Source organism: Ixodes scapularis, unplaced genomic scaffold, assembly GCF_016920785.2.
Source record: "Ixodes scapularis isolate PalLabHiFi unplaced genomic scaffold, ASM1692078v2 PGA_scaffold9__187_contigs__length_104089568, whole genome shotgun sequence".
Classification (NCBI taxonomy): Eukaryota; Metazoa; Arthropoda; class Arachnida; order Ixodida; family Ixodidae; genus Ixodes; species Ixodes scapularis.
Window position 1 is genome coordinate 87,337,218 of NW_024609884.1, and position 25,741 is coordinate 87,362,958.

Consider the following 25,741-nt stretch of genomic DNA (forward strand, 5'->3'; position numbering starts at 1 on the left):
TTACTCGCCCGTGACGTACGTAAGTGACGGGGCCGTCAGTCAATTTAAGAATCGCTACCAGCTTCCCCAGTTTGCACGGAACGTTTGTCCACAAGCCCAGTGCTTATTTTCTGCATCTGGACATAGGAAAATGCATGCGACAGAGTTGGCGGACTCGTGAAGCACCAAGTCACGATGAACAACCTGAGAGAACGTTCAATAAACGCAGTTCAGACGGCCAGGACAATGGTGAGCGTTATTTTTGAAAAACTGGGTACAGTCTGGACGAAAATGAGCTTGTTCGGTATCGTCAACAACAAAAAAAAAAAACGAAAAAAAGAAGAGTGGCTGGCGGTGTGCGCCTTTCCTGGCATTGAGTCTTGGCACGCGTGGCGGCTGTGCAAGTCATCAGCAGAAGGAACCTGTGACATATATGTAGCACGGACAGTCGGATCTGGTTAGAAAAAACTTTATTAAATTGTTACATCGAGGAAACCCTCAGTGTAAAGTGCCGAGTTTGATACCCCAAGGAGTGCTCATTTTGAATGCAGGGTTATCTTATTTATTACAGTTTTCTTCGCGGGGTGTTTAACCTACTGTTTTACTTAGTGATAGCTTATAATCTTTATCTGATCACCATATGAAAATCACGAAACGTTATCCTGGCGCAGGATAAAATATCTCGGCTTGCCACGATCCATTCGTACACCGAGAATATAGAAGCTCTTACAGTCCGGCGCGGTGGCACCGCTCACCTGAAATGGTTTGTCCCCGGAAATATGTAACTAACCTAAACAATTTTAGTATTCTATCTTTATTTTTGCGTGTGGGAGTAAACTTCTTTCTTTTATTTTAAATATAAATTATACCGGAAAGTAAAACTTCACACTGCATCACCTTTTCTCGAATCACAAGTCTCTAATATGATACCTCTTTGTACGCTGTATGTAAAATGCTGTATATAGTTCCTCGTCACTTTTAGTGTGTGACCGATTTCCCTAGTTGTCATTGACCTCATCTGAACAAAAATATATGAAAGATGTGTGTTAGTTTCCTGAAATTGAAACTCAGAGTCACTTCTCGTATAGGGCACTGCTAAGTGTAGGCTTTGAAAAAGGACCCTAATTGGAGGAATTGTGTCTTCTTTCTCAATGAAGTAATGCAACATGTTTTTAATAGAAATGAATGCCGAAATAGAGTATGACAGGGTACCCAAATTTAAAAAAAAAAAAGAATTAAAGGTGTTTTTTTTTTCCATTGGTATTTTTGTTGTTTGATTTTTTCCCCATGTTTGCCTAAATATATCCCGACTATCGTATCACTCACATACCTCATTTATTTTTTTAAATAATATCCACATATAAGTAGAATACTACCTGCAAATTATATGATAATGATTAAATTATTTCATGAGATACAGGCCTCCAAATTTTGCCATTGGTCGTTCGAGCAGGCATGTTTGACCTTTTTTAGAAAAATAAATAAAATTTAAATAAATATGATTACTTCATATTAGAAGCAAGCTGTACCCATAGTTTGGTTTAAAAAAGTGTTAAAATCTCCTAATTTTATCCTTTTAGTTATTTACTTTCAAACGTGCCCCCTCCATCAGTGCGCGTTAATGCAACTGTCCACCACTTCATGCCTTATGATTTTTCCTCTCCCCAAAATTTTTTTTCTGATCAAAGCTAAGTGTGGATTCGTTTATACAATACACTTGACAATGGCATATAAAACATCAGTTGATTTAAAAATTTCGACCAGCCACCCTTTGGTCGAGAACAAAACGGCTATCAAGCCGCTCGTGAAAGTTGGTACCGTTGCTTCAACGTCATTGGGCAGTGCGTCGAACTGAAGTTTTGTGGTGTATTATATGTTACAAGGGATGTGAGAATATACTCTTCTTTTTTTGTGTGTAGTTGGAGTTTGCTCTTGCTAAGGCCCCGAAGGCAACCTCAGTTTGCAATACAGTGTGCGTGCTATGCAGACAGCAGCTGGTGCTCGCCCCGTCGCAGGTGCGGGCGCCAGGTCGAGTAGAGAGCTCGCGGGAGTCGCCCTCTTTTTCATCAGGAAACCGGGCATTCTCGATAGCGAGCGGACCACAAGAGAAAAATTCAAAGCGGAGGAAGAGCTGCTGCCAATCTCGAGCGCACAAAGTTTCCCAGCTGTTGCTCCGGGAGTTTAGTAAGTGCATGCGTGTGGGCACCCGACCTCAGACCTTCGGGGTACTGTCTCCTTGGACAGCTCCACCCTGTTTGCTATTGGAAGGGTTCCTTGTCGTCCTTTTGTTAGAGCTGTTTTCTTTTTCGGTTCTCCGGATGGCCGTCGAGCGTCAAGTTAATAATCTAGACTAAGTGTTTTTGGTTTCAAATGCAACAGCTTTTTTTTTTTTCCACAGCCCCCCGAAGGATTATTCTAATGTTACACGTAACAGCTCCGCATGCGCGGAAGAGTGTAAAGGGGTTAAATTGCGAAAAAAAATTGAATGTCCTCCAAGGGGAATCCAACCTAGGACCCCATGACTGTGAAACCGACGCTTAACCATTTCGTCAGTGGGGGGGTCTTGTAAACCGGCAGTTATTGAATGTGATAACGTTTCGTTCGCCAACCGACACCGCGGAATCTGCAAGTGGCGCTCCCGCTGCACGAGAACTCGTACAGCCAAGGCGCGATCGAACACAAGGAGCTCGCACGTGTGTGTGCCACTGTGCAACAGAGGCACACTTTCGAAAGGGGTCATAGTACATAGTCCCCATGGCAAATATCCGGAATACATTCAGGAACTAACTAGTATATGCGGAGAGGAAGGAGACACCTTTGGCTTGAGTTTTGCGAGTGACGAGTCCAGTGTACTGCTGTCTATAACGTCAAAAAGAGGGAATCCCTAAAAATACAACCCATTGTAATAAACCATCTAGCAAAATACATCTGAGCCTATAGCTCGACAAGGGGAGAAGATATCTAGAATAACACGGAGAAAATTATAATTATAAAAGGGAAAATAAATTCAGCTTTATGAAACTCAATTCAAAGTTGAAGTGTAATACATATGACGTAATCAGTGGTATATGGAAAGGAGGGATGGTTCCTGGACTATTTTTTGACAACGGGGTACTGTGCATGAGGTCAGAGGTTCAATTAGGACTGGAAAATCTATAAAAGAGGGTGGCTACATTGGCACTATCCACCAAATGTGGAGGTAAAAGGGGACAGGAGTGTGTCGTTCCTTCAGAGCGGAAGTGCAATTAGTAAATTTTAATTTGAACAAAGGCTAGAAACTAAGGATAAGCGGTAGGCCCGGAAAGTATACAAGCAATTATACATGTCAAATTTTTAACACAAAATGAACGAACCGAACTTAAAGGCTGACATTAAAATACCTATATGATGGTCTGAGCAGACTAGTTATTTGTAAAAGAGAGTTAAAGAAAAAATGAAAATGTGTAAGGAAATAATGCAAGAAAAATCAGCTTTAGCAATGTACCGGTCACAAAAACAAGACATATAAAACAGGCATTTGACAATTTCTCGGGAAAACTCTTTACATTGAGAACGAGAGTGTTAATGACAAAGATATATGGTGCCAAATTTCAAAAGATGCACCATCCCAGGCATCACACGGTATTGGGCCAATATGGGAATTTCACTGGCGAAAGGTTAACCAACTATGGTGTAGTAGAGGCAATCTCTTACGAATATTAGGGACTTTTAGCAAAACCTTTGCCGTGTTTCGCGTACCGCACTACCGTAGCCTTTGAAGAATGCTTTTAAGCGCGCCCGAGTAATTCCGTGACCTCAGGGCGTGCTCTCCAAGGGACACTGACACCCAAACAACCCCCAATTTTTTTTTTTCATTTTTTTTTTTGCCAGGCGATTTAGTATGGTGTCAGAAGACTACCCAATTAACATTTTGCTACAGAGTCACGTTTATTTGTAATAAAGCCGAAAAACGCAACTGCTTGAAACCGAAACAGAAAGTGCCGGAAGTCACGTGGCTACACCCGACCGCGCGCTTTATTTTTCTTTTCCTCCGTTGTTTTTTTGTTTGTTTTTTTTGGGTTGCGCGCAGCAGACGACATGCGTTACGGGAACCGATTGCCGTGCGATTCCTTGGCAGTTATGTTCGTTCCGCTCACTGTTGTGTACTTCAAGATGAGTTTTTTTGTACATTGAAGAGTTGGAAAAAAATGAGTAGCGAGTGCCCGTGGTGAATTCCCATTACCGGCTCCGAAAAGAATGCCCCCAAGATGTTGCGTCAAGAGCTGCCTCACTGGTCCTGCATCCAAAAGCGGCATTGTGCGGCAGAGTCTGTACAAGTTTCCGAAAAATCAACGGGATCGGGACCCATGGCTGGCTGCAATTGACCTCGTAAGTGATGACGCCACAGCATGGCCTCTGGGTCCAAACAAACCGTTGCTGGGGACGTTGCTATGGACTAATGCATGGAGACTCCAGATGAGGCTAGATTTTTGCTTACAAATAAGTAAATAATTTTTTTAAGCAACCTAACTTCTTGATATCTAATTATGAAGATGTTCTTGTCATCTCAGCGTCGTATTGCAACGATGAAAGCCATTTTTGAAGTATTCCACTCCGCTTTGCTTTGGTAGCAGACGACACGATAGATTTGCTGGCCTCTGTTGCAGCGGGTGTCTTTATTGAATGGCGTCGGTAAACGAGCAACGCAAGCAAGTGCATCGCCATGACCGCAGGAGCCTCCGCAATGTGCGTTTTTTTCTGTGAACAACCTAGCTTAGTTCAGAGGGGCGAAAATTCCGTAAAACTTCAAATCACGTCATGCAGATCAGCTACGACGACGACTGAAGTGCATTACCGGCGTAGTGCAGGCCTGCATGAGAAACAAATCGTACGCCGCGGAGGTAAGTCGTTTGTTGTAATTATTATAGAGGTTGTCAGGTTATTAAAATATTGCATGTCTATCGCATTTATTTTTTTTTTTTTTATGTACACAATAAATTTAGTGGATGTGCTCTTTCGGTGAAGATCTCCATTGAACCCGCGATGAGAGTACAATCTGTAATAAACTCACCTTATGTTTTTTATCCAGTGTTTTGGGGTTTTGCGGAAATTTAAAGAAACTGCAAGAATCTTTCTTCACGCGATGGTTACAGCCAGGTACGAAGCACCCTTCCATAGCGTGAGTCCGCAAACAAAATTTGGGATCTCTACCGATCGCCTTAAGTGCTTTTCTCACCGGTGCATTGCGATCTTTTAGTAGACGATCATCTCGATCGACGTCCGGACTTTCGATAAACCATATTTTGCATCGCACCCCACTATGAATTCTTATAAGTGCCTGAAACTCATTATATGTCAAACAAATGCAATATCAGAATCTCGTCTTTATTCACCCGATTCAGACGCCGGCGCCGGCTTGGCCGGCGGGCGTGTGGCAGACGGCATTCTTCTTGCGTTCGTCGTCTGCTGCAGGCATCTTGAGGACCGGAAGTTGCAGTCGTAAATATTTCATAAACAAGCGATTACCGGAACACTTTGGTCGAAACATATATGACATTGAAGCTTTCTATATCTGTGATTTTTAGAAGTTTAAATCCTACTCCCGATTTTTGAACGGTCGGGTTTTCGTAGTGGAACCTAGCCACATGTATTTGTCCATAACAACGACCCTAGCAACGGTTTGTTCGGACCCATGACGTCACACTTACGGAGTCAATTTCTGTAGAACAGTTGCGGGCACCTCGGAAAGCAGACGCTAGCCTATTTATATACTGCTTGCGTGTGTGTGTGTGTATGCGTCGTAGATGAAAATTGGGGGGAAAATGAGAGTCAATCATGTGTGGAAAGTGACTACATTCAGGTCGCAGGTGTCAAAAAGGGAATCCCATACCATTTAGTTCAGCGACGTTTCGTCCACAACATTTTTTGTTTTTCAATGATATCTCTAGAAGAAAAAAAGAAATGTGTAGATATCGCAAAATTTTTGACAAAAAACAAAACAAAACGCACACCGTGGATCGAACCTGGGTCGGCTGCGTGTGAAGCGGACACCTTTCCATTGAGACAGTGCGAGAACTCATACGTTCGTAGTAATGCAGCCGGTCGACTCTATTTCGGAAAGTTTGCTGCATATTTCTCTGCAACAAAGGCACTCACGAGGCTCGAAGTCGGGCAGCACCACGCATTGGCCACATTCGCAGCTAGTAAAAAAATCGTACGCGTGCATATTCATATCGAAGTACGCACTTTGTGCATGACTTTGCGCGAGCGATGTCTTCAGCCTCGAGAAGGGGTGACGGCTCGGCGACCTCTTCTTGCCCGTCCGTCGTCCGCTGCCATCGCCGTTCATCCCGCGAGTCCTACGGTACGCGATACGACGCATATGTTGATAATTCGCAGTGGACGAACAGAATACTTCCGTTTCTCTGCAACTTTCTTCTTTTTTTTTTCAGTCAACTTATTTGCAGTTTTTTAGAAGCCACAAAAATGGGTTTCTTATTTGTTTTTCGATTTTTAATATTGAGTGTCAACTTATTTTCAGTTTTTTAGAAGCCACAAAAATGGGTTTCTTATTTGTTTTTCGATTTTTAATATTGAGTGTGTGCCTTCAATGACCCACGACTTTGATTAAATTTGGTGGTCGTGTCTAAACCTTAGAAAACGGCCTGTGACCATGGAAAAGAGAGGGAGCGAGACTCGAACCGGCCAGTTCTCTATCGGCGGTTTTCGGGCGGAAAGAAACCGACTTAATAGCCACAAATTCTGTTCTGGGTAGTTGGACTCTCATATGTCACGTACAACAAAAAACCTCGGCGAGCATAAATACCCTGTCAGTGTCCCTTTAAAAACGTGCTGTACGCGAAACACGGTAAATGTTTGTTACAAGTCCCTAATGGTTATGCCATTCTATAAGTTTCCCAATGAGAGGCCAACTTACATATCAACCAACAAATATTGAAAGAACACTGGCATAAAATTGGAAATGGACTGTCAGTTCCATTGGCCTACCAACATCGGAAAATCACCGGCATAAAATGGCGAACGTTGGCCTGTAAGTACCATTGGTTTCCCAACTTTGGAAGAACACTAGCGTAAAATGGCCAATGTCGGCCAGTCAGTATCATTGGCCTGTGTACATTGGATGTAGGTTGCTATAGGTTGGTAAATATCAGCATATGTCATAAAGCCGCTGCTGATTGCTTGTTTTTTATTCAAACAGCTATTTTTAAGGGTGTTACCGTTTGAAGGGCATCATCTTCACGTGCAGATTTATTGGACTGGATGAACATTAGATGTGGGAATAACCATTGGGTTAATTAACTAAAATTCGTTCCGTCACTATAAATAATTGATCGATGTCAGGTTGTAATCGCGGTTGTGGGGAGGCATTCGCTATTTATAAGAAGCTATCAATCGATAAAATTCGAGAAAGCCAATCAATCACAGAAGTTCAGTCTTCTGCGTCGTGTCGTCCCTTCTGTGTCGTGTCGACCCGAAACGACACAGTTGAGACTTCTGTGTTGTGTCGTCTCTCGCCCTTCCTAGTCTCGAGAATTTAGTCTTCACGTTCAACCATCATTAGCTCGTTTGCGCTCCAACTTTCCGTTCACGTTTATTGATTTGTTTTTTTACATTTTCGTCACTCGATTTGTTTACGAAATGTAGACGGTGCTCCTGAAACCGTACCCAAAATAGTGAAACCGAAGAGTGACAGGCCCCTTGTTCCTGGCAGTTCGCGTTCGTTGCATTTCATCAGCCACACTCTGCCGAGGTAATGACGTGTGCCCGTCCCGGTCCAATCGTGGACACGTGACTGTGTGCGGCGCTTAGTGAGCTCTTTCGGAGTCCAGTCTGTTGACCCGGTGACTGATATTTTTTTTTTTTTTTTGCGGTCACTCCTTTCGTTTTACAAAAAAAAAAAAATGTGTGCCATTCCACTTTTGTGAAGGTGGTTGTCCAGTGAAGCTGAAGAGCACCACCACAAATGATTCACCAAGAGACACACAAAATCACTTCCCCAAATGTTTATTTACAGTATATATATACATCATTTTGAGACGGTACTGATGATTGCTTTGTGATCACTATGATATACACTAATGGGTTCCATTGCAACCTTAGCAAGATTTTTTGCTGAAGTTATATCTATACATATAAAGCTTTACATATATAAAAGCTGGTGCTTTTATATGTGTAAAGCAGTGACGTCACCCGGCTCGAGCGGGAGAACGCCTATTGCTCTCGGATGTATTATCACACGTTTCGATGGCTTTCCTTATCAAAATGCACATCACGGTGACGGGCATATATGCATTTCAATACAATGGAGCGGTTTTACATGCAATTTGTGACTTTTTCCTTTTTTTTCTTTTTTTTTTTTTTGCACACGGATATCAAAAATGCATGGAACCTTTGCCATATACAGTCTCGCTCTAAAACAAGAACTAAATGTTAACAACTTTTTACCATTCGCAATAATATATTTTAAGATTCAATGTCGAATTTTTTCTTGCTGCAGTGCCGGACGAAGACTACAGGCGCGAGGTCAGTTCACAAACAAGATAATCATGCTGCGTGCGTGGATGCACATTGTAAGCAGCTTTGAAAGCCACAAGCTCGTTGCTTTCCGGGCTCCAAGTGGGAACTGAGTGTGAACAACATAAAACAATTGACCACCTGACTTTTTTTTTCTTCTTTAAAATACAAATAAATTGCCTGATGTCTCAAAGGAACTGTGTAAGAAGCACGATTATGAGCCCAGAGTAGTGTTATGGCGCCCGATGCCAACATAACCGAGAATAAATGGGCGACGGAACAAGGAAAGGCGCTTTTGTCGCCCCCTCGTTTTCAGGGCTTGTGTATTTGAAGGAACAGTTTAAATTAGAAACATGTTCATATTGTACGATTCTTGTTCACATACGTTTCGATGAGTAGGCGGAACTAAAGAGACATCAGCCCAGTGGCGGATCCAAGGGGGGGGCGGTGGGGGCGATCGCCCCCCCCCCCAAACGCCTCGCCAGGCAACACCCCCCCCCCCCCCCCCCCACCCCCGGGGTTCTTCGTCAGCTCGAAGAAAAAACGTAAGCAATCGACGCGAGAAACAAAAGATTAAAACAGCGGTGGGTGGACGCGCCTGCTGGGCGCTTCCAAAGTGGGTTTATCTCCGTCAAGGTCACGGAACGTCTTCCCGACAGGAACGGCGCCAGGAGTTTCAAAGTGGAGAGTCAGTGGGGAGGCGCACCAAATATCAGGGTCCTCGACTGCAGGCACACTTCCAAACAAGGACAGCACGTCGAGCACGGGGGGAAAATACCTTCAACATATCTAGTCCCCTTTCTCTCTCTCTCTCTGTCTCCCTCTCTCTCTTTGGGGGTTGTCTGCAAAAAATTTGTGCCCTGAAAACTCCCAAACGCAGACGTCAAGCAGCCTTCCTCAAGGGTACGATCCTATACACAGCGGATTATCCTTCCTCTCTAGCGGCCGCCTTTTCATCACTTTTCGTTTGATGGTTTTTCGTGATTCTGGGCTTGTCTTTTGGCATGTCTTTTTTGGCTTGCTTTGAGATGCTGTCGCCCACGGGCTCACTAAAGGTTTCTTATTAGCACGGTGTGCTCATTGCCAAGGGGACGTACCGGGAGGAGACGTTCCAGGGGGGCGGGGGTGCAGCTTGTACAACCAGTCAACTGTGAAAGGAAGCAAATGCTCTGGGTACAGTGTAGTCTGGGTCTGAGCTTCTCCTGAAGACGCTCCGGACTTCCCCACGACCTTGGCTTAAACATAAGCCCGCTTTCGACCTCGCCTCCATCCCTCACTGAGGGTCAGCGCCGCAGCGCGGAATACAGAAAGAAGCCGACGAGCGCCAGAAGGGGGAGATGTTTCCTCTAACGGGCTTCATACTGCCTGCGGTACGACTTCTCGTGGCGGGAAGCTAATAAAAGAGAGATAAACGGTACGAGCACTCTAAAGGCTGGAGGCTGCTTACACGGGTTCATCAAGCTGACGCCGTAGGCATTTATTAGTATACAATGCCGTTTCGACTTAGGGTGGCGGGACATATTTTAGGAAAGGCGACCGCTACCCCTTGTCTCCCCTTGGCGCCGTCTTTACTTTTCGAGTTAAACGCGACTTCTGTGGATTGACGGCAGAGCTTTCGCGCGGCTTTGTAGGAGCGAGTATGTGTGTGTCGAACGGACTTAGGGAAAACGAGCCCCTCCAAAGATGCGACTATACATAAATTAAATAGACAGCGCCTGAGCCCGTTCGAGTGAACACCGACTCCCAAACATCCATGCTGCAGTCGTGATCGGCCTTTAGCCCAGTTGAGATTCGCCGACCGGACAACCGCTCTGCCCCATCATATCTCTGCACCCGTCCTCTCGACCCTGACGAATGAGCTAACTACCCAGAAACAAGTAAGTGTTCCTTTCATACAGGAAATATTTATTTATTTATGTATTTATTTATTTATTTATTAAACCTCAAATGCCCCAAATAAGGGGTATTACATTAGGGTAGTACGAAGCATCCAAAAATTTCTTCGATGAATGCCTTGAAATGGGTTGGGTTGGAGTGGAGCACGGCGAAGTGCAATTGAATATAATTTGGAAGGATCCATTGCTGGTTTAAGGTCTTGTCTAAGTTTAAAAGTTATAGCTGCCGAACTGCAACATGCTTTCAAAAATATTTAACAATTATTCGCTTTCGTTCTCTCGAGTTGCATCCAGAACACGTGAAAACACGAGTTTGGGTTGGCAATGCCGCATGTGCTGCGCTCTGGACATTCCAAATATACGGCGAACAACCGACGCCTGGCAGCGTTCGTTTCGCTCGCTGCGTCAACAGTGTTTTGACGCCGCGAGCAGCGTGGAAGCCGCCGGGCCATTTTTGTCGCTTGTTTGCAGCGTACTCGCTCCGCTGATTTAAGCCGCTCTCCCCGTTGCCGCAGCAGTTGAGCGCTAGCTCCAACCAGAATGTCTGCCAAGGCAATGCCTTTAAGCTGCCCTAAATCGACTGCTCACGTAGTGTCAGTCTGAAACCCAGGTTTCAGAAAGGATAGTGTCACCACAATTTTCTAGATACTTACCTCTAGCGTGGTCACGCGAAAGATTTTAATTCAAAGAGTTCATCCCCGACAGGTAAACCGATACAAAAGCTCTCAAGATCTATATTATGTTATCAGAGTTTAGTAAAAATAACTCCACAAAAATATAAACACCCCCCCTCCCCCTCCCCCCCCCCCCCCCGCCCCGCCGTTTTACACCGAGGAACCGCCCCCCCTAAAATGGAGGTCTGGATCCGCCCCTGCATCAGCCTGCTTTTTTCAAAGAGTTTTACGCACCCAACAAAAGTTCACACAAACCGTAGAGGGGAGCTCCTTCTGTGAGCATGAGATTAAACAGAGTCATACGCCCAGAACCTGAGGGAGAGCGGAAGATGAGAGCGCACGGGATCGTCAGAACGCCGAGCTCTGGTTCGAATGATTAGGCTAGACCTCAAACTAGCTGCCATTATCTCCACTGCACTTGTCGAACGCGTTCGAACGCGAGAGCCAAACGCCGGACGGACACGAAGTTCCCTGTTCTAACACGTTTGGGAGGCAAAGGCTGCCTTTGTCTCCACTTACCCGTTCGGGACAAGGGTTGTCCGAACGGGTAAGAGGACAGCAACCGCAGTGCCACCTAAAATCGTAAAAAAAAAGTTCCTATTTTAGTTCTGATTCAGCCCCGAAATGTGGCCCCCTTTCTACCGATTTCACCAACGTCCGTCCCGTTGCAATCAATGCATTTCATTTTATACACTATCCCGCTTTGTACATCCGCAGGGATGCGGTCTTTAGGCCTTTGACAAAGTGTCGTGCGGTTTGAAAACAGCCACGCACCCAACGGACATAGGGCCTCGTCCGGAAATTTGTGTGATTCATAACATAAAATGCATGAGCATACGCGGGACACTTGACGGGAAAGCTGGACATGCAGTATCGCTGACGTGCTGAGTTCTACAATATTTATTGAATGCAATTGTATGGATATTGGATGCTGCCAGCTACAGAGATTGACACAATTTAACCAGGAAAATAGAGCCTTCATAGAACAAAAGCAATGCTATCGTATTCTGACTAACCGTCACCGAAACACTGCAGAACACAGGCCCGTTTTTAGTCCTGCGTGCGTGGCGATTAGAGTTTGCTATTCGTATTCGACTGGGCATTCGACCTTTTGGCCACTATTCGCAGCCTTGGGAAGTAATCCGTTACTTTTTCAAGTATTTTTTTAATTGCCACGTTACCTTTTTGCAGCAGAAATTGGTAATGTAATTTCGTTACAAAATATTGGTAACGGATTACTTTAATGGCTCGTTACTTTTTAAAAGTATGTACATAATAAAGAAACTGGAGCAATATAAACATGCAATTCAGGAGCATAAAGACAGCAAGTTCAACAAAATAGAAAACATCGTGAAGAGGAGAATTACCGAAAACAAAAACGCAATATTTTGTACGACCGGTCACTAAGTAACAACTAGAAAAAGTGCAAATCATATAAAAATATGCGAAAAACAAAGATCAAGATTAAAAAAGACAACGCATGCAACCAATGCATGTTTCAGTAAAAAAAAAATTAAAGATGTTCACAGTTCTCTGTAATGCCGAATTAGAGCGAAGCTCTTGAGGAGGAGGAGGGGAGAGCATGCAGACTTGTACCTAGTTCAACTATACTTCTCTCAAGTTGCTGTAGTTTAACTACTTTTCTTATTAGTTCAGTAACTTTCAATTACATTTTTATTTCCGTAATTAGCAGTTTACTTGAATTAATTTCTCCGAGGTACTTTTACTCAAATTACAAATTACTTTCGCATTTCAGTAGTATGTTTGCCTATAAAAAAAAATTTCCTGAACAAAGAGATACGTTGGATATCAGCTGATATTTGCAAAGAGGGGGAAACATGGGGCGCAGGCAAGGGGGGGGGGGGGGGGGTTGTAGTTTGAACGGCCCGAAACTCCCTAAAATTTTCACGAGCCCCCCCCCTGCAGCAACCTTGCTATAGCAGGGTTGCTGCAGTGGTCTACGCGGCGCGGGGTGCGGACAGACACATCGCAAGTGAGGCCAAATAACTGCGGGATTAGCGCCGAAGACTGGCGTTTCTTTGTGTCCCGAAGCTCAAGGATACTTGAGGCGCTGGAAGAAAGGGCTTGTCCCCGCTTTTCCTCAATGTATACGAACTCTTCCCCATTCCAGGATGTGTACACACTGCATCCTCACTCAAAGGAGGTAACAAAATGCATCACCCGCTTTGAAGCTCATCTGGTGCTGTCTTTCGAGACGTCATCTGGTCATTTCTCTGAGTGAAGTAATGGCGGCTGTAAGACCGATACAAATACGTTCCTTATGAGTTGATCGTGTTGAATAGTTCATCAGCGAGAGTAAAACAATTGCTTTGTGGCGACTTATATTATTTGCCGACATTTCCGAAATGAAACTAATGCACCTCCGATTTCCCCTGGAAGATTGTGTTAAAAAGTACTTCTACTTAACTTTGAAAGTACATTGTATTTATAGTGGTCTACTTCAAGTACATTGCACCCGGTGTACTTACTACTTGACTTGAAGTACATAACCTCTCATTTACTTTGTGCTTCCAAGTAGTTTTTAGAGTACTTTACGCAACGCTGTAAACAAGCAAACCTGGAAAATCAAGCTCAGACAGTGCTAAACTTCAAAAGAGAAATGATACATCCGCAGTACATCATTCACCAAAAAGAAAAACAAGTACAAAACAATTAGACATGCAGAAGCAGCACCAGCAATTAAAGCATTTCTGTGAAAACACAAGTCGCTTTTTATTCAGCTAGCAGAATTTCGCTCGCAGACTGAAACCTATGTATATACTTCCTTGTTAGCATAAAAAATATAAAAGTAACTTCAAAAGTAATTTGGTACTTTTTTACGGTAAGTAGTAATTTATACAATTACTTTCCAATCGAGTAATTTCTACTCTACTCAAATTACTTTTGAAGCTAATACTCAGTAACTTAACTTAATTACTTTTTTTAGTTTATTGTACATGTCTGGGGGGAGGGTACGGAGGGGAAGGGAGGCCCATCTTCCCCCTCCGTACCCTCTCCTCCTCCTCTCCTGCTCGCCTCCCATTTAGCAGGAAATTTTACCCCCGTGACGTTAGACGTGATGTCATTATGAGAAACGTCCCATAATGCAACTCGCAGTCACTCCGACGACGACGGCGACGCCGGAAACAGGCGCCTAAGTGCTGCGCTCTAAAAAATGTTGGGGTGTGTGTATGATCATAAAGCCTGAAGTCGAGCCACTAAATGAGCTGCGCTTAGAGTATCGGCACTCTGTTCCCCGGCATTGTTGTGGGCGCCGCCATGTTGGTGTTTGTGCAGAGCAGACGCAACTGCCGATCGTCATGATTCAAAAGTGCGACTTTCTCAGAATTAGATTCGTTGTTAGGAAGCTCATGTAATATTGATTTGTTCTGTGGCGAACTGTTTAAACATTTGTGGAAGGCGGAAAAGCGTTTGCTTCGATTTCAAATAAAGCTTCAGATAACTGGCAAACATGATTTTAAGCCACAATATGGCCAAGTGTCGTTAGTCTGAAGCGTAGCTTAATTAGTGGCACTAACCTGAAGTTAGTCTGCATCAACGGGCGACTTATCTTCCAGTTGCATGTTCATAAACCCTACCTAGAGCGCTTTAATTATTTCTTAGAGGCATCTCCACCTCACTGTTTTGGCATCCTTGCTTCGGGGTTGAGTTGGAAAAGCTTTTAGAGTAATTTGACCGACAGGGTCATGAAACCTCCTGCCTGCAGGGACTTTTTTTTTTATTAAAACAGATAGAGGGAACGTAAGCCAAGGAGTACCCTCGACTTGCTACTCTGTTAGGGAATGGGGAAAAGGATAAAAGAGTGTCAGAGGAAGTCGAGGGAAAAGAGAGGGAAAAGCGGGACTCGCTTCGGCGTAAACGCCCACACACATTTCAACTGTCGACGTCTCTTTGTGCGGTCAGTCAGAACATTTTCATTGTCACAGAGTCACACTCAGATTCATGGTAATCAGTCACAGTCACAAATATATTCATAGTCACAAATATTCACAGGGCAGCTACTCTCACAATTATTGTTAGGATAAAAATTATATGCAGGTTTCATCGCAGAAGTCCCTCTGCCAGGCCTGTATATTCAAGAAATGCTGAAATGTTCTTCAAGGCCTTGCGCAGGACAAATGGCGGCGGCCAATGGCCTAAAATTTATGATACGCTCATGTCGTTAGTATGGTGACTTGGCATGAAATTCTGGAGCTCCGCACCTACAGTGTTGTAGAGTGGGCAGTCGGAAATTATATGTTCAATATTTTCTGGTATATTACATGCACCACATTTAGGGCTGCATATAAATCCCAATTTGTATCTGTGCTTATTTGTGTAGGATACGTTGAGTCTTAGGCGATGAGGAAGGGTGTCTAGATCTCTTGGGAGGCCTTTTGGCAGAAAGTTTGTAAAAGAGGGTTAATGGGATGAAGGAAGGTGTAGTAATATGTAGCTGTCCAGGTCTCAAGGAAAAGATTTTTTCCTAATGTTATAATTAGTTGACGGCTGTCCACTTTTGTGAACGTTACGTCTTCAGAAAGCTTTACGTTATGTCCGCAAGATGCCGCAGCGTCTTCTGCGTCATTTCCGGGAAGACCGCAGTGATCTGGCACCCACTGAAACAGAATATGTTGTCCATTGTTTGCTGCCGTGGCGTGAATAAATAGAAGTTCAGAAACGAGCGCCGGATTAATTAATTCGCTAAAGTTTTTTTTTTTTTTTTAAGCATTGTAGTGTTGCTTGTGAGTCTGAAAAGATGACCCATTTTTGTCGTAGACTGCAGTCCAGAATGTGCCGCAGTGCTTTTTTAATGCCATGGAGTTCAGCTGCCGTGGATACTCTTTTTGAGAGTTTGAAGGACTCAACTAGTTCTACAGAAGGGATAAACAATCCTGAGGACGAAGAGCTTTCACTTGTTGATCCATAGGTAAATATATGCATAAAGTCCGGGTATCTAGTATGTATATGTGATTATGTGTATTGTAGCAGAACAATTTTGGACTGTGAGGATTTGTTCTCAACCCCGTTTATGTGTAAAGACACAATGGGTAGAGGCAAGATTTAAGGTGGACAATGTGGAGCTTCGGAGAAGAGAGCAAATTGTGGGATATCATGCTGTAGAAGTGCGATGTGCGATGAAATCTCCGCGTTCGGGCGCCTCATATGTTCATTCGTAAGGTGGTGTTGACGATGCTGAGCTTTATATCTGAGATACACTCGGAGAATTTCCTGAATACACATTTTTTCAAACAGAAATTGTCCGGCTTCGGCAAGTGTTGGTATCGTGGCTGAGTCTGGTGGCAATCCGAGACATATCCGTAAAGATTTATTCCGTCCTGCCTGGAAATTTTTCATGTTGCTCGCACTTGTGTGAAGTACGGGTAATGAATATCGCAGCAAGCAATTCACTAGAGAATTTTGTAATCTGAGCGTGGAATATGATGATTTAGCCCAGGATCTACCGCTCAAACAGCGAAGAATATGACACGCGGAGTCTGTCTTTTTCCTCAATTGCTTGATAAGGGGTGTCCATGTCAGGTTCCTGTCAAGAGCTAAACCCAAAGCTGTGTGTTGGGAAGCATAAGAGATCGATTTTCCTGCAAGGACTAAAGGAAATTTTTTCATTGACATGCGTGTGAAGGCCATTGCTACTGTTTTTTTCGGGTGAGAGGCTGAGACCGCGTGAATGAAGGAAATTACTGATTATTCGCAGGGCCTGTTGTAGCTTCCTTTGAGAGATAAAGCGATTTTGGTTAGTCGTCTATATGCAAACACCATCTGCATAGAGAGCAATATTCACTCTTTGGGGTAGATGTTGCACGAGTGATATCAGACTTAAATTGAATAGCGTTGGACTAAGAACGCCACACTGTGGGACACCCGTACTGACAGTATGATGGGAGGTGCAACCTTCTTGTATCCATGAATATAGTTCTTTCAGAAAGGTAATCTTGGATTTATGGGTATATTCGGCCACCAATTCTGTGCTTAAATAAAGTCGTTAATATGGCAGCGCGTTGAATGCAATCGATCGCTGTGCTAATGTCGAGAAAGATTGCTATTGTTGTTTGCATTTGTGATGTGCCGTGTTCTACTCAAGTAACTAGGTCTATTACATTACCTGCTGCTGACCGCCCAGGTCTAAAACGAGACATTACTTCAGGGTTTATGTTATTAATTTCTAGGTACCAGTTTAGCCTTGCAAGTATAATTATTTCCACAACTTTTCCTATACAACTTGTGAGAGCGATTGGTCTGTTAGATCTAAAATGTAATTGAGATTGGCCCGATTTCGAAATAGGCATAATCTTGGCTCTTTTCCAATCAGTGGGGACTAAGCTATTTGTAAAGGATGTGTTGAATACTTCAAGTAATCTACGCCGTGAAGCATTCTTCAGTCGAGAAAGGGCAGCATACGTCACTCCATCAGGACCAGGCGAGGACTTTTTCTTCGTATTTTGTAGCGCGCTGTCGAGTTCACTTAGTGTGAACGGCTGTTCGAGTCTGGAGTCAACTTGCACGAGAGGTGTGTGTGGTTTATTATTGTCCATATCTGCGCTGTTTGATATTAGTTTGCAATAGGACTGACTTCGAGCTCACTGCAGTGTTCTCTGAGAGCAATATAGCTCTGAAAGGATAGCGTTGGTGGTGTGCCTGGCGTATAATTCCACGAACTATTCGCCACATTTTCACAAGGCCGTTTTTGGCGTCCAATGATGCACATAGTTCTCGCCATGATTTCCGCGCAAGGGAATCTGAATGGCGTCTGACCTTCTTTTGCGCTCTCCTTTCAGCTCGCCGATCTTCAAGAGTCGTTGTTCTCTTTGCTTTTTTTTTCTGCCCTTTGCCTGATAGCTCGCAGTTTCTCGTACTCTGAATCTATACCATTTCTGTCGAAGGGCATTGTTGTTCTAAATGTAGATATTTTTAAGCATTATTTTATTATAGGTCCGAGTTCTTCACCCAACGTGGTAGCGGTAATAGACTTGTTCACAAGTTCAGTAAAAGTTTCCCAGTTTGTGGCACTCAAAGTATGAGGCTTTCTGTGCTGAATAAATTCATTATAAAATATTAGAAGCGGCATGTGGTCACTCCCTCTACTTTCAAGGTCAGTAGTCCAGCGAACATTATGGTACTGCTTCGCTGATACGAAAGTTAGGTCTAGTGCGCTGCTACTCTCTCCCCTGTGAAAAGTCGCACTGCCGTCGTCTAAGAGGCATAGATTAAATCTTTCACTGATATCGATTAGTGAAGAACCTCGCTTGTCGCTATACCTGCACCCATCAAGTTCATGGTAAGCGTTAAGATCACCACTCAATATATGAGGGGAGGGAGTCGCCTCTAATAGGGCTTCCAGACGGCCAACATCAAATGGTACTTGAGGCTGAACATATGCGGAAATGAGTGAAAATGTTTTTGATTTGGTTCTTACTATCACGCACGCATATTCGTTTGTTTCAATTGGGGAGACCTAATACTCGGTGGAGTCAAGGTCAACCCCGATACCTATTAACGCCCGACTTACCCCGTTTGTCCTTTTTGATGTAATAAACGAATATCCTGAAAGCCGAAGTTTTGAAATATTATCTATTTTGAGCTTCTGATATTGCTAGCAGGTGGAAAGAGTGTTTATGCACAAGTTGTTTGAAGTATGACGTTTTTGAGCGAATACCATTTGAATTCCATTTGAAGACGGTAGTTTGATCGAGGATATTATGAAATGGTTCACTTAATTGAGCAAATCTAGAAGATATGAAGAAATTAAATCTATCAGACTGAGTACTATCGTAGCCCAACTGTAGTTGCTTCGTTTAAGAAAGCCTCTGACCAAATCAAGAACCATAGTTAAGGCTGTGTTACATTGGGAGTCTCTGTTTTCTTATACATTTCTTCTGTCGGACAGATGCTTGGGGAGAGAGGCAGAGGCGAATTATCACCATCAAGGGGGTGTGATTCTTTGAGTTGCCGGCTTTTCCCTCGACTGCGCATGGTGAACTTTCATCAATTTTGGGGGTGTACGTTTTTTGGAGGGAATTTAGATGGAGATTTGCCAGTTAAAATATCTCTAAAAAGATTTCTTAGGCACAGCCTAAGAAATCTAAGCATAGCCACTTGTAGATTTGATGGAAAAAATATATAGTTATCGTTACAAACGGGCATGTGCTTTGTGACTCGGCCCTTACATCTTGGTATCTTAAAGCACTATCTATGTTGCTGTTTTTGTTTTTCTGTGCAAACGCTTTTTAATCAGGTGAATCAACCGTGAAACAAGAATAGACGCGGAAGGCACTATGCATGTCTCGTGTTTTGATTTGCGTCACTACTCCGGCGTGGTGTTAACAGTCGAGGCGAAATTTACTGCTGTTTGCGCGGGGTTTGTTTCTGGCTTGCCGGGTACGAACTGAAATATGTTTAAGGACTCTATGAACCCAGTGCAACCGTCAACGAGCCAGAAATGTGCTAGTGCTATCAAGGATAGGCATGTTGATGAGAACGAAGAAAACTACCATGGCCGGCGTACAGAGAGTATTTTGCTGTGGTGAAGGTGGTCGCTAACAAAAGCGTAAAACACATACTTTTTTAATTGTATGCAATATAAGTTCGTGAGGGGCATTTTCTAGTTTTTTCTAAATTTTTCGTGTTACAGAAAGTAACTGAAAAGTAACGTGGTTACTTTTGCAAAGTAACTGTAACTGTAATGAGTTACTCTCTTGTTGCGGTCACTGTAACGGTAACTTCGCTACTTTTTTCTGAACGTAACGGTAACTGTAAAGGCTCTGTTATACTCCGACGTAACGCGCGCGCAAGCGAACGCTGGCCGAAGTCGGCTACGTCACGTCAGTCACGCCGCACGCATAAAAAATTCGGCTTCTTTATACTCGGGCGGCCCTGGCGGCGCTCGCGGCGCGCGTCGGTGGCCCGCCGGTGCGGCGCATGCGCAGAATCTGACTAAGGGGGTACGTTTCCTGCAAGAGTGCGCCACTTCCGGTTCCTTTTCGTTTCGAATAGCATACGAAAATTCTCGCGCTTCTTGAGCGTCCAGTTCGAGCGATGGCGTGGACGTACCTTGCACGACGAAAACTCGCGCTTTCACTGTTGGTTCACTGCGCCGCAAGCGTAGGCGGTCAGTTTGCGTACGGTACATCTTTGACAAGCGCCCGGTCTACGATGCTCAAGCTTCCTCGTGTCGTAGACACGCGGGTGAGGACGAATTCCCTCGATCAGCTTCTCGACCGACCGAGTCCGATTCTTCAAACACGACGCCACACGTAGTGGCGCTCCTGTCGTCTGCTATTGCTCGCATTCGCCGCGCTCCCCGCGCGACGCCTGTCGGGAGCCAGCGCGTGATGCATCCTGGTCCGGCGTCGCCGGCGTGGCCGGCGCGGAATACGGCATGCTCCATTTTGGCGTCGAGGTGGTCAGGCTGCGCTGAACGCCGCCGGTCGCGTCGGTTACGCCACGGCGCCGGAGTATAGAGCGTCGGGTTTTCGCCGACGTGACGTCGCTGTGACGCGCTCGCACGCGCGCACGCGTTACGTCGGAGTATAGCAGAGCCTTAACGAATTGCTTTTTAAAAGTAACTTACCCAAGACTGCCGGAAGGGAGGCGGGGTAGGGGGGGGGGGGGGGGGGGGGGGGGGGTAGGGCAGGGAGCCGCGAGCCGCACTTTAACACGCGCGAAGAGCCGCATGCGGCTCGCGAGCAGCTTGGCCACCCCTGATCTTTTCATTAAAGAAATAAGAACGCGACCTTAATGCATTACAAGTCTAGAAACTTGGAATGCGTAGAGGTATGTCTTTGAAAATATCAAAACTTGCACTTTTGGTTTTCTTATTGTGCGTTAAGTTTTTTTTTAAAAAATGCATGTCACATTTGCACTAAAACAGTGATGATGAATTCGCCATTTATTTGCAAAAAGAACGAAATACGTGGCACGCGCACAGACGCGACATTGGCACCGCAAACATGCAGGACCGTTAGCACAGCTGCCACCAGTATTATGGTTAGGGCCGTGGGACTGCCGCCTTAAAACTTCTGTAAACGTTAGAAAACCCCGTCGTAGGAGATTACAAGAACTCTGGAAATCAAAGGCAAGTTTGTGAACGGGCCTTTCTAAGTTCGAACCCGAGCAAATTCGCGACAGCCCTCGTGATAACAGTGCCGCACTGTGATCAATAACGTGCTGGCACTTTCCCGGCTGTTTGACATTGGCTCCTCCTTGCCCCGGGTTTCCCCGCCTCGACTGTGGCCGAAGCACTCTCCGTTGAGCAAACGGGACGACGGCGCGAGTGTGTACCAACGCGTGCAGCGGCGTAGCCAGTGGGTGTGTTCACTGGTCGAAGCACCCCCCGAAATTTTATGATTTTCCTATTTTCCCCTTTACGTCTCAGTTTTTTCTTTTTGTGTGTGTTTATTTTTTGTGATTTCGTCAAGGTATTAAATGACCTACGTGCTTCTCTTTCTGTTCGACAAACCGCTATGGCGAGGTGGTGGGCCCACAACATTCCAAAGCAAAACGAAGATCACGACACTGTCCGTGGACTGCGTGACAAACGAAATTACGGCTCCGGCTTTCCGAAGAGCTCTCGCCAACCCCGGCCGGAACCGAAGCCTTTCTTCATGCTGCGCAGGTGCGAAGGGCTCAGCTCCCGACGTCAGAAAAGCCGCGAAATCTTAACCTCGACGGATGCTGGCCTCGCCTCGGAGAATGCACACTCTTAGAAAGAAGGGTATGGATAGTCCTCCCTTAGGGGAGGAACGGTCTTGTAACCTATGTTCCTTTAGAAAGGGAGAAACTTTCGTCCCTGAAGCAGGGGAGCAAAGTTCCTCCGTCGCTTGCATCTCAATATGGCGGCCCCGAATCCACCAAATCGAGCCCAATAAGGCTTGACGAGGACGCTACGTCTCTTGTACGGGACGAGAGCAGCAGCAAATAAAAGCGTAACACGAGCCTTCCGCAAACTGTGTTTATTTGTGAAGCCAGATTCCCCCCACAGGTACAGAAACTTGCGTTTCGAAAGCAGTTACTCAGTCTTCTCGTCGACAGCACTGCGATGTTAAACGGAGGCAACCGATACCCAGTTACTTCGCGCACTTTGCGTCTTACCTTTGGTGTTCCTCGAGTCACAATTCCTTCGTCAACCGCACATCACGAAGAAGGGCAAACTCAATCCGCGAAACCAAAAGCCGCTCTCGAAAGAACAAACTCGAAGCCGCTGTTTATCGCGTAACGTGAAAGGTTAAATCGCTAGCCACCAGATGGCGGGGTCAAGCAGAGTAATTGCAAGTAGCTAGGCTAGGTGGCGCTAGATACCGCCCAATTCATGTTCTACAAAAAAATAATTTGCTCTTCTCAGGCCATTCCTGCGCTTGGGGATCCTCTACTACACACACATTACGCTTATTACAAGCATCAGGCGAGCATACATTGAGCACAGACACGGCACACACAAATATCAATACAACTGAACACCACACTAACCCGAACACTGCACCTGATCTCTGCGTTTCCGTCTTTTATACTGGTCGTTTTGAACGTACGGAACTTTTCGGTGACTCTCTAAGCAATAAAAAATATTCCTAGCATGTTGATTTTTTCCAGCAATGTCATACCTTTCGACGTTATGGAAACCTGCGGTTTCCATAACGTCGAAAACGTCGACACAGTTCCGCGTGGTTTCGCTACTGTAGTGACTGTAGCGCTGTAGTTCCGTGCCGCGCGAGTCCCGCAATCCCCGCAATCCGGAGACGGCCATTCCCCAGTGTACGTGGCGCTGCTGGCACTGCTCCGGAACTTCACTGTTTCTAGCGGTTTGTTTGCTCGTTTGATAAAATTAGTGATAAAAACGTCAATGCAACCGCAATGTTCTGCACGTTTAGACTAGAAGACGGAATTACAGGCGGCCTTCGCTGCCGCTGAAGCTCAATCAACTCAACAGCTATTTATTAAACAACGTGCGCGACCTGCTCAAAAAACGAAACCGAAAGAAGATGAGTCGGGAGGGCGAAAGCTTTCTCCCGTCTGCCTGGAGAAGGAGAAAAACGTTTCGTTACTCCACTTTTCTCGTGTCCGCTTGGGGGCGCGTCAGTAGAAGGGAGGAAGACGCGCCGTTGCTACTTTTTTCCTCCATTTTTTCTTAGAGTGCAGGCGACTAAAGTCCCCCTACTCTTTGAGGCTCAAGGACTCAAAAAGTGAGGGGAAAACGGGACGAAGAAAGGACAAACAGCTTAGCGTGTTGTTTTGCTTTTTCGCCCCGTCTTCCCGCCTCTCCAGGGTTCACTCGTCTGCACTCGTTTAATACACCAAGAGGAAAAAACAAAAACAAAAGAAAACATCCCCCTTGACAAAAAAAGAAAATATAAGAAGCGAGACAGACTCTCAAAAATTAGTTCAATCAAACGAGCCAAGCCGTCGCTTGACAATTCTTTTTTAATAATAATAGACGTATGACTTCCAGCGTGCCATCTACGTCTCCAACAGAGTAGGCACCTTCACGTCAGGCAGCATCGTCCTCCCTAGACGAGAGCCACGTTGTGGCCAACGACGTTGGTCTGTATGTCGCAAGCCTCGACTCCCAGCAAATCTCCAGCCTGTGCAGACTGCGGAGCATTCGTATCGTTAAATGAACTGCCTGGAAAAGTTATGGTTTGAACTCAGATGTTTGAGGGACCGCATCGCTGAGCACGTCTCCGCGGTACAGGCAACCTGTCATTCCCGGAGGCCTTGTATCCTAATGTAAACCGCCTGCTGCAAATCCTGGTCACCACGCCCGTCAGCACAGCTGTACCGGAACGTTCGTTCTCGAGACTCCGAAGACTCAAGCCATACCTGACAGCTTCAACGTCCCAGGAGGGCTTGCTATGGGTCGCGCTTCTGAACATTCATCGGAATATCCAAGTCAGCCCCGAAAGGGTCCCCTGGCTTCTTTGTATCGACCGACGGCGACTTCGACTAAATGTTTAGACTCGACAGAACGATAGGAACTGGTATTTTTCTCTGTCACTCTCCCATAAAACGACAACGGAAGACGGAAAGAACACAAAAATGACCATAGCGCGATCATTTTCAAAAAAATGTGATCCGCGCAGGAAGAATGAGCGTGTCACTTCACTTGCTCATTGCATCAGTGCGCGTTGCAGTTTTATGCTTAATCGTATTCTAAACTTCGCTATTATCTGGCACACTTCCATAGTTTTAAGTGCTTGGATACCTTAAGCACTGCTTACAATACGTCATACAAAAGACAGTCTGCATACAGATTCGAACGCGAGTCACCGCGAGGTCCGTACTTCGAATGCCGCATGGTGATGAGTTGAAGGAGAAAACTTGTCACACGGCATTCGAACCACGAATATTGCGGCGACTCGTTTTTGCTGACTGTCGTTTGTGTGATGTACGAGCAGTGGGACCCCGGTTTGAGTGTTCCGCAGAGAAGTGTACACACCGGAATATTTTGTGAGCCGTCTATATTTTTTGCTCAAAGCACATCATTATATTTTTGAATTGCGTGTTTTTGTTGTTCACAAGTGAAGTTTTCCTTTTTAAAAATTAGACTAACGGAGTCTCTTGCGTGTGTGTGTGTTTTCTAAAGCCCATGTGGCAAAAAAAGGTTGATTTTTTTGTCTTCGAAACAGGAAAATAGTAACTGACATTGTGTTTGTGCAAATTCTTTTCCTCTTTTATTTTTTAATGGCTTGCGCAAAGAAAAACATCTCCTGAAATATTTTTTTCCTGGCTACGCCACTGAACGCGTGGGTGGCATCTCTGTGCAGTTCACAGCCAAGAGCCGTCGTTGAGATGACCCGTGCTGGCTTGTCCTGCTGGTTGCTGCTCTGCGTCGTGGGCCTGGGACAGGCGAGACCGCGCTCGTCCGGCCTGACCCCGGTGAGACATCTCGAGAAGAAAAGGCCTGCGCATGACGTCATTGTTGGTAGACCCCAAGCGGCAAACACGTTGATGCTCGGCGTCCTGCGTCGCCGTGTTCTAGCGCCGCACTGGTTGTGAGACGCTGCGATACGTGTTCGGCGATGGTGACGCAGCCTAGGCGGCACTGGGAGGATCCACTAGGGGTCTTCTATTGTCTTTGTTTGCAAGCCGCACCTCGTTCGCCATCTTCGAAGACGAGCAAAGTTACCCCACACAGGTTATTTTTATGCAGCATCTGTACAAGGCTAGCCCTAGTGTTTAGTAAAAATAAAAACGTCTCCAAAAAGTACAACGCAGAAGGGAATCGCACAAGTCTAACATCCTAGGTTTAGCTGACGTATACGCCCTGCTCAAGTGAGCGGGAGGGTTTGGTGTCGCCCGTCCGTAGGCCCCAGGGCTTGGGCTGACGTCCATTTTCCCATTGCCGAGGTTTCGTTGGCCGAAGTGGAGGTGGGAGGCGAAGTACCGTAGCCTCGCTGGTGGTGGTCGAAGTATCTTCGTCTTTGACGTGCGCTACTTTATTCTTGCACGCTCTTGAGTCACGGCTGAAAAGCGCCCGGTGCGAGGCTAAGAGCATCGTCTTCGAGGGTATGGACGATACTTCTTTTGGTTTACTTGTCTGGGCATGGTGGTCAAGTCCACTGCCTCACTTTACAGTCAACTGTCAACATTAAAGGGGGGGGGGGGGGGGGGGGGGGGGGTTAGGCCATGAGTACTGAGAGAGAAAGAGAGAACGCGTAAAAGGGGTGT

General features: G+C 45.4%; 1 protein-coding gene across 1 annotated transcript in view; it reads left to right on the forward strand.

Annotated features, from left to right (window-relative positions):
- The window catches only part of LOC121047744 (U-scoloptoxin(11)-Sm5a-like), a 190,865-nt gene that overhangs the window by 132,937 nt on the left and 32,187 nt on the right, over positions 1–25,741 (forward strand). The window contains exon 2 of the mRNA XM_042287275.1: positions 24,838–24,949. Within this exon, the coding sequence (XP_042143209.1) occupies positions 24,863–24,949 (87 nt within the window). The 5' untranslated portion in view covers positions 24,838–24,862. The remainder of the gene's footprint in view (positions 1–24,837; positions 24,950–25,741) is intronic.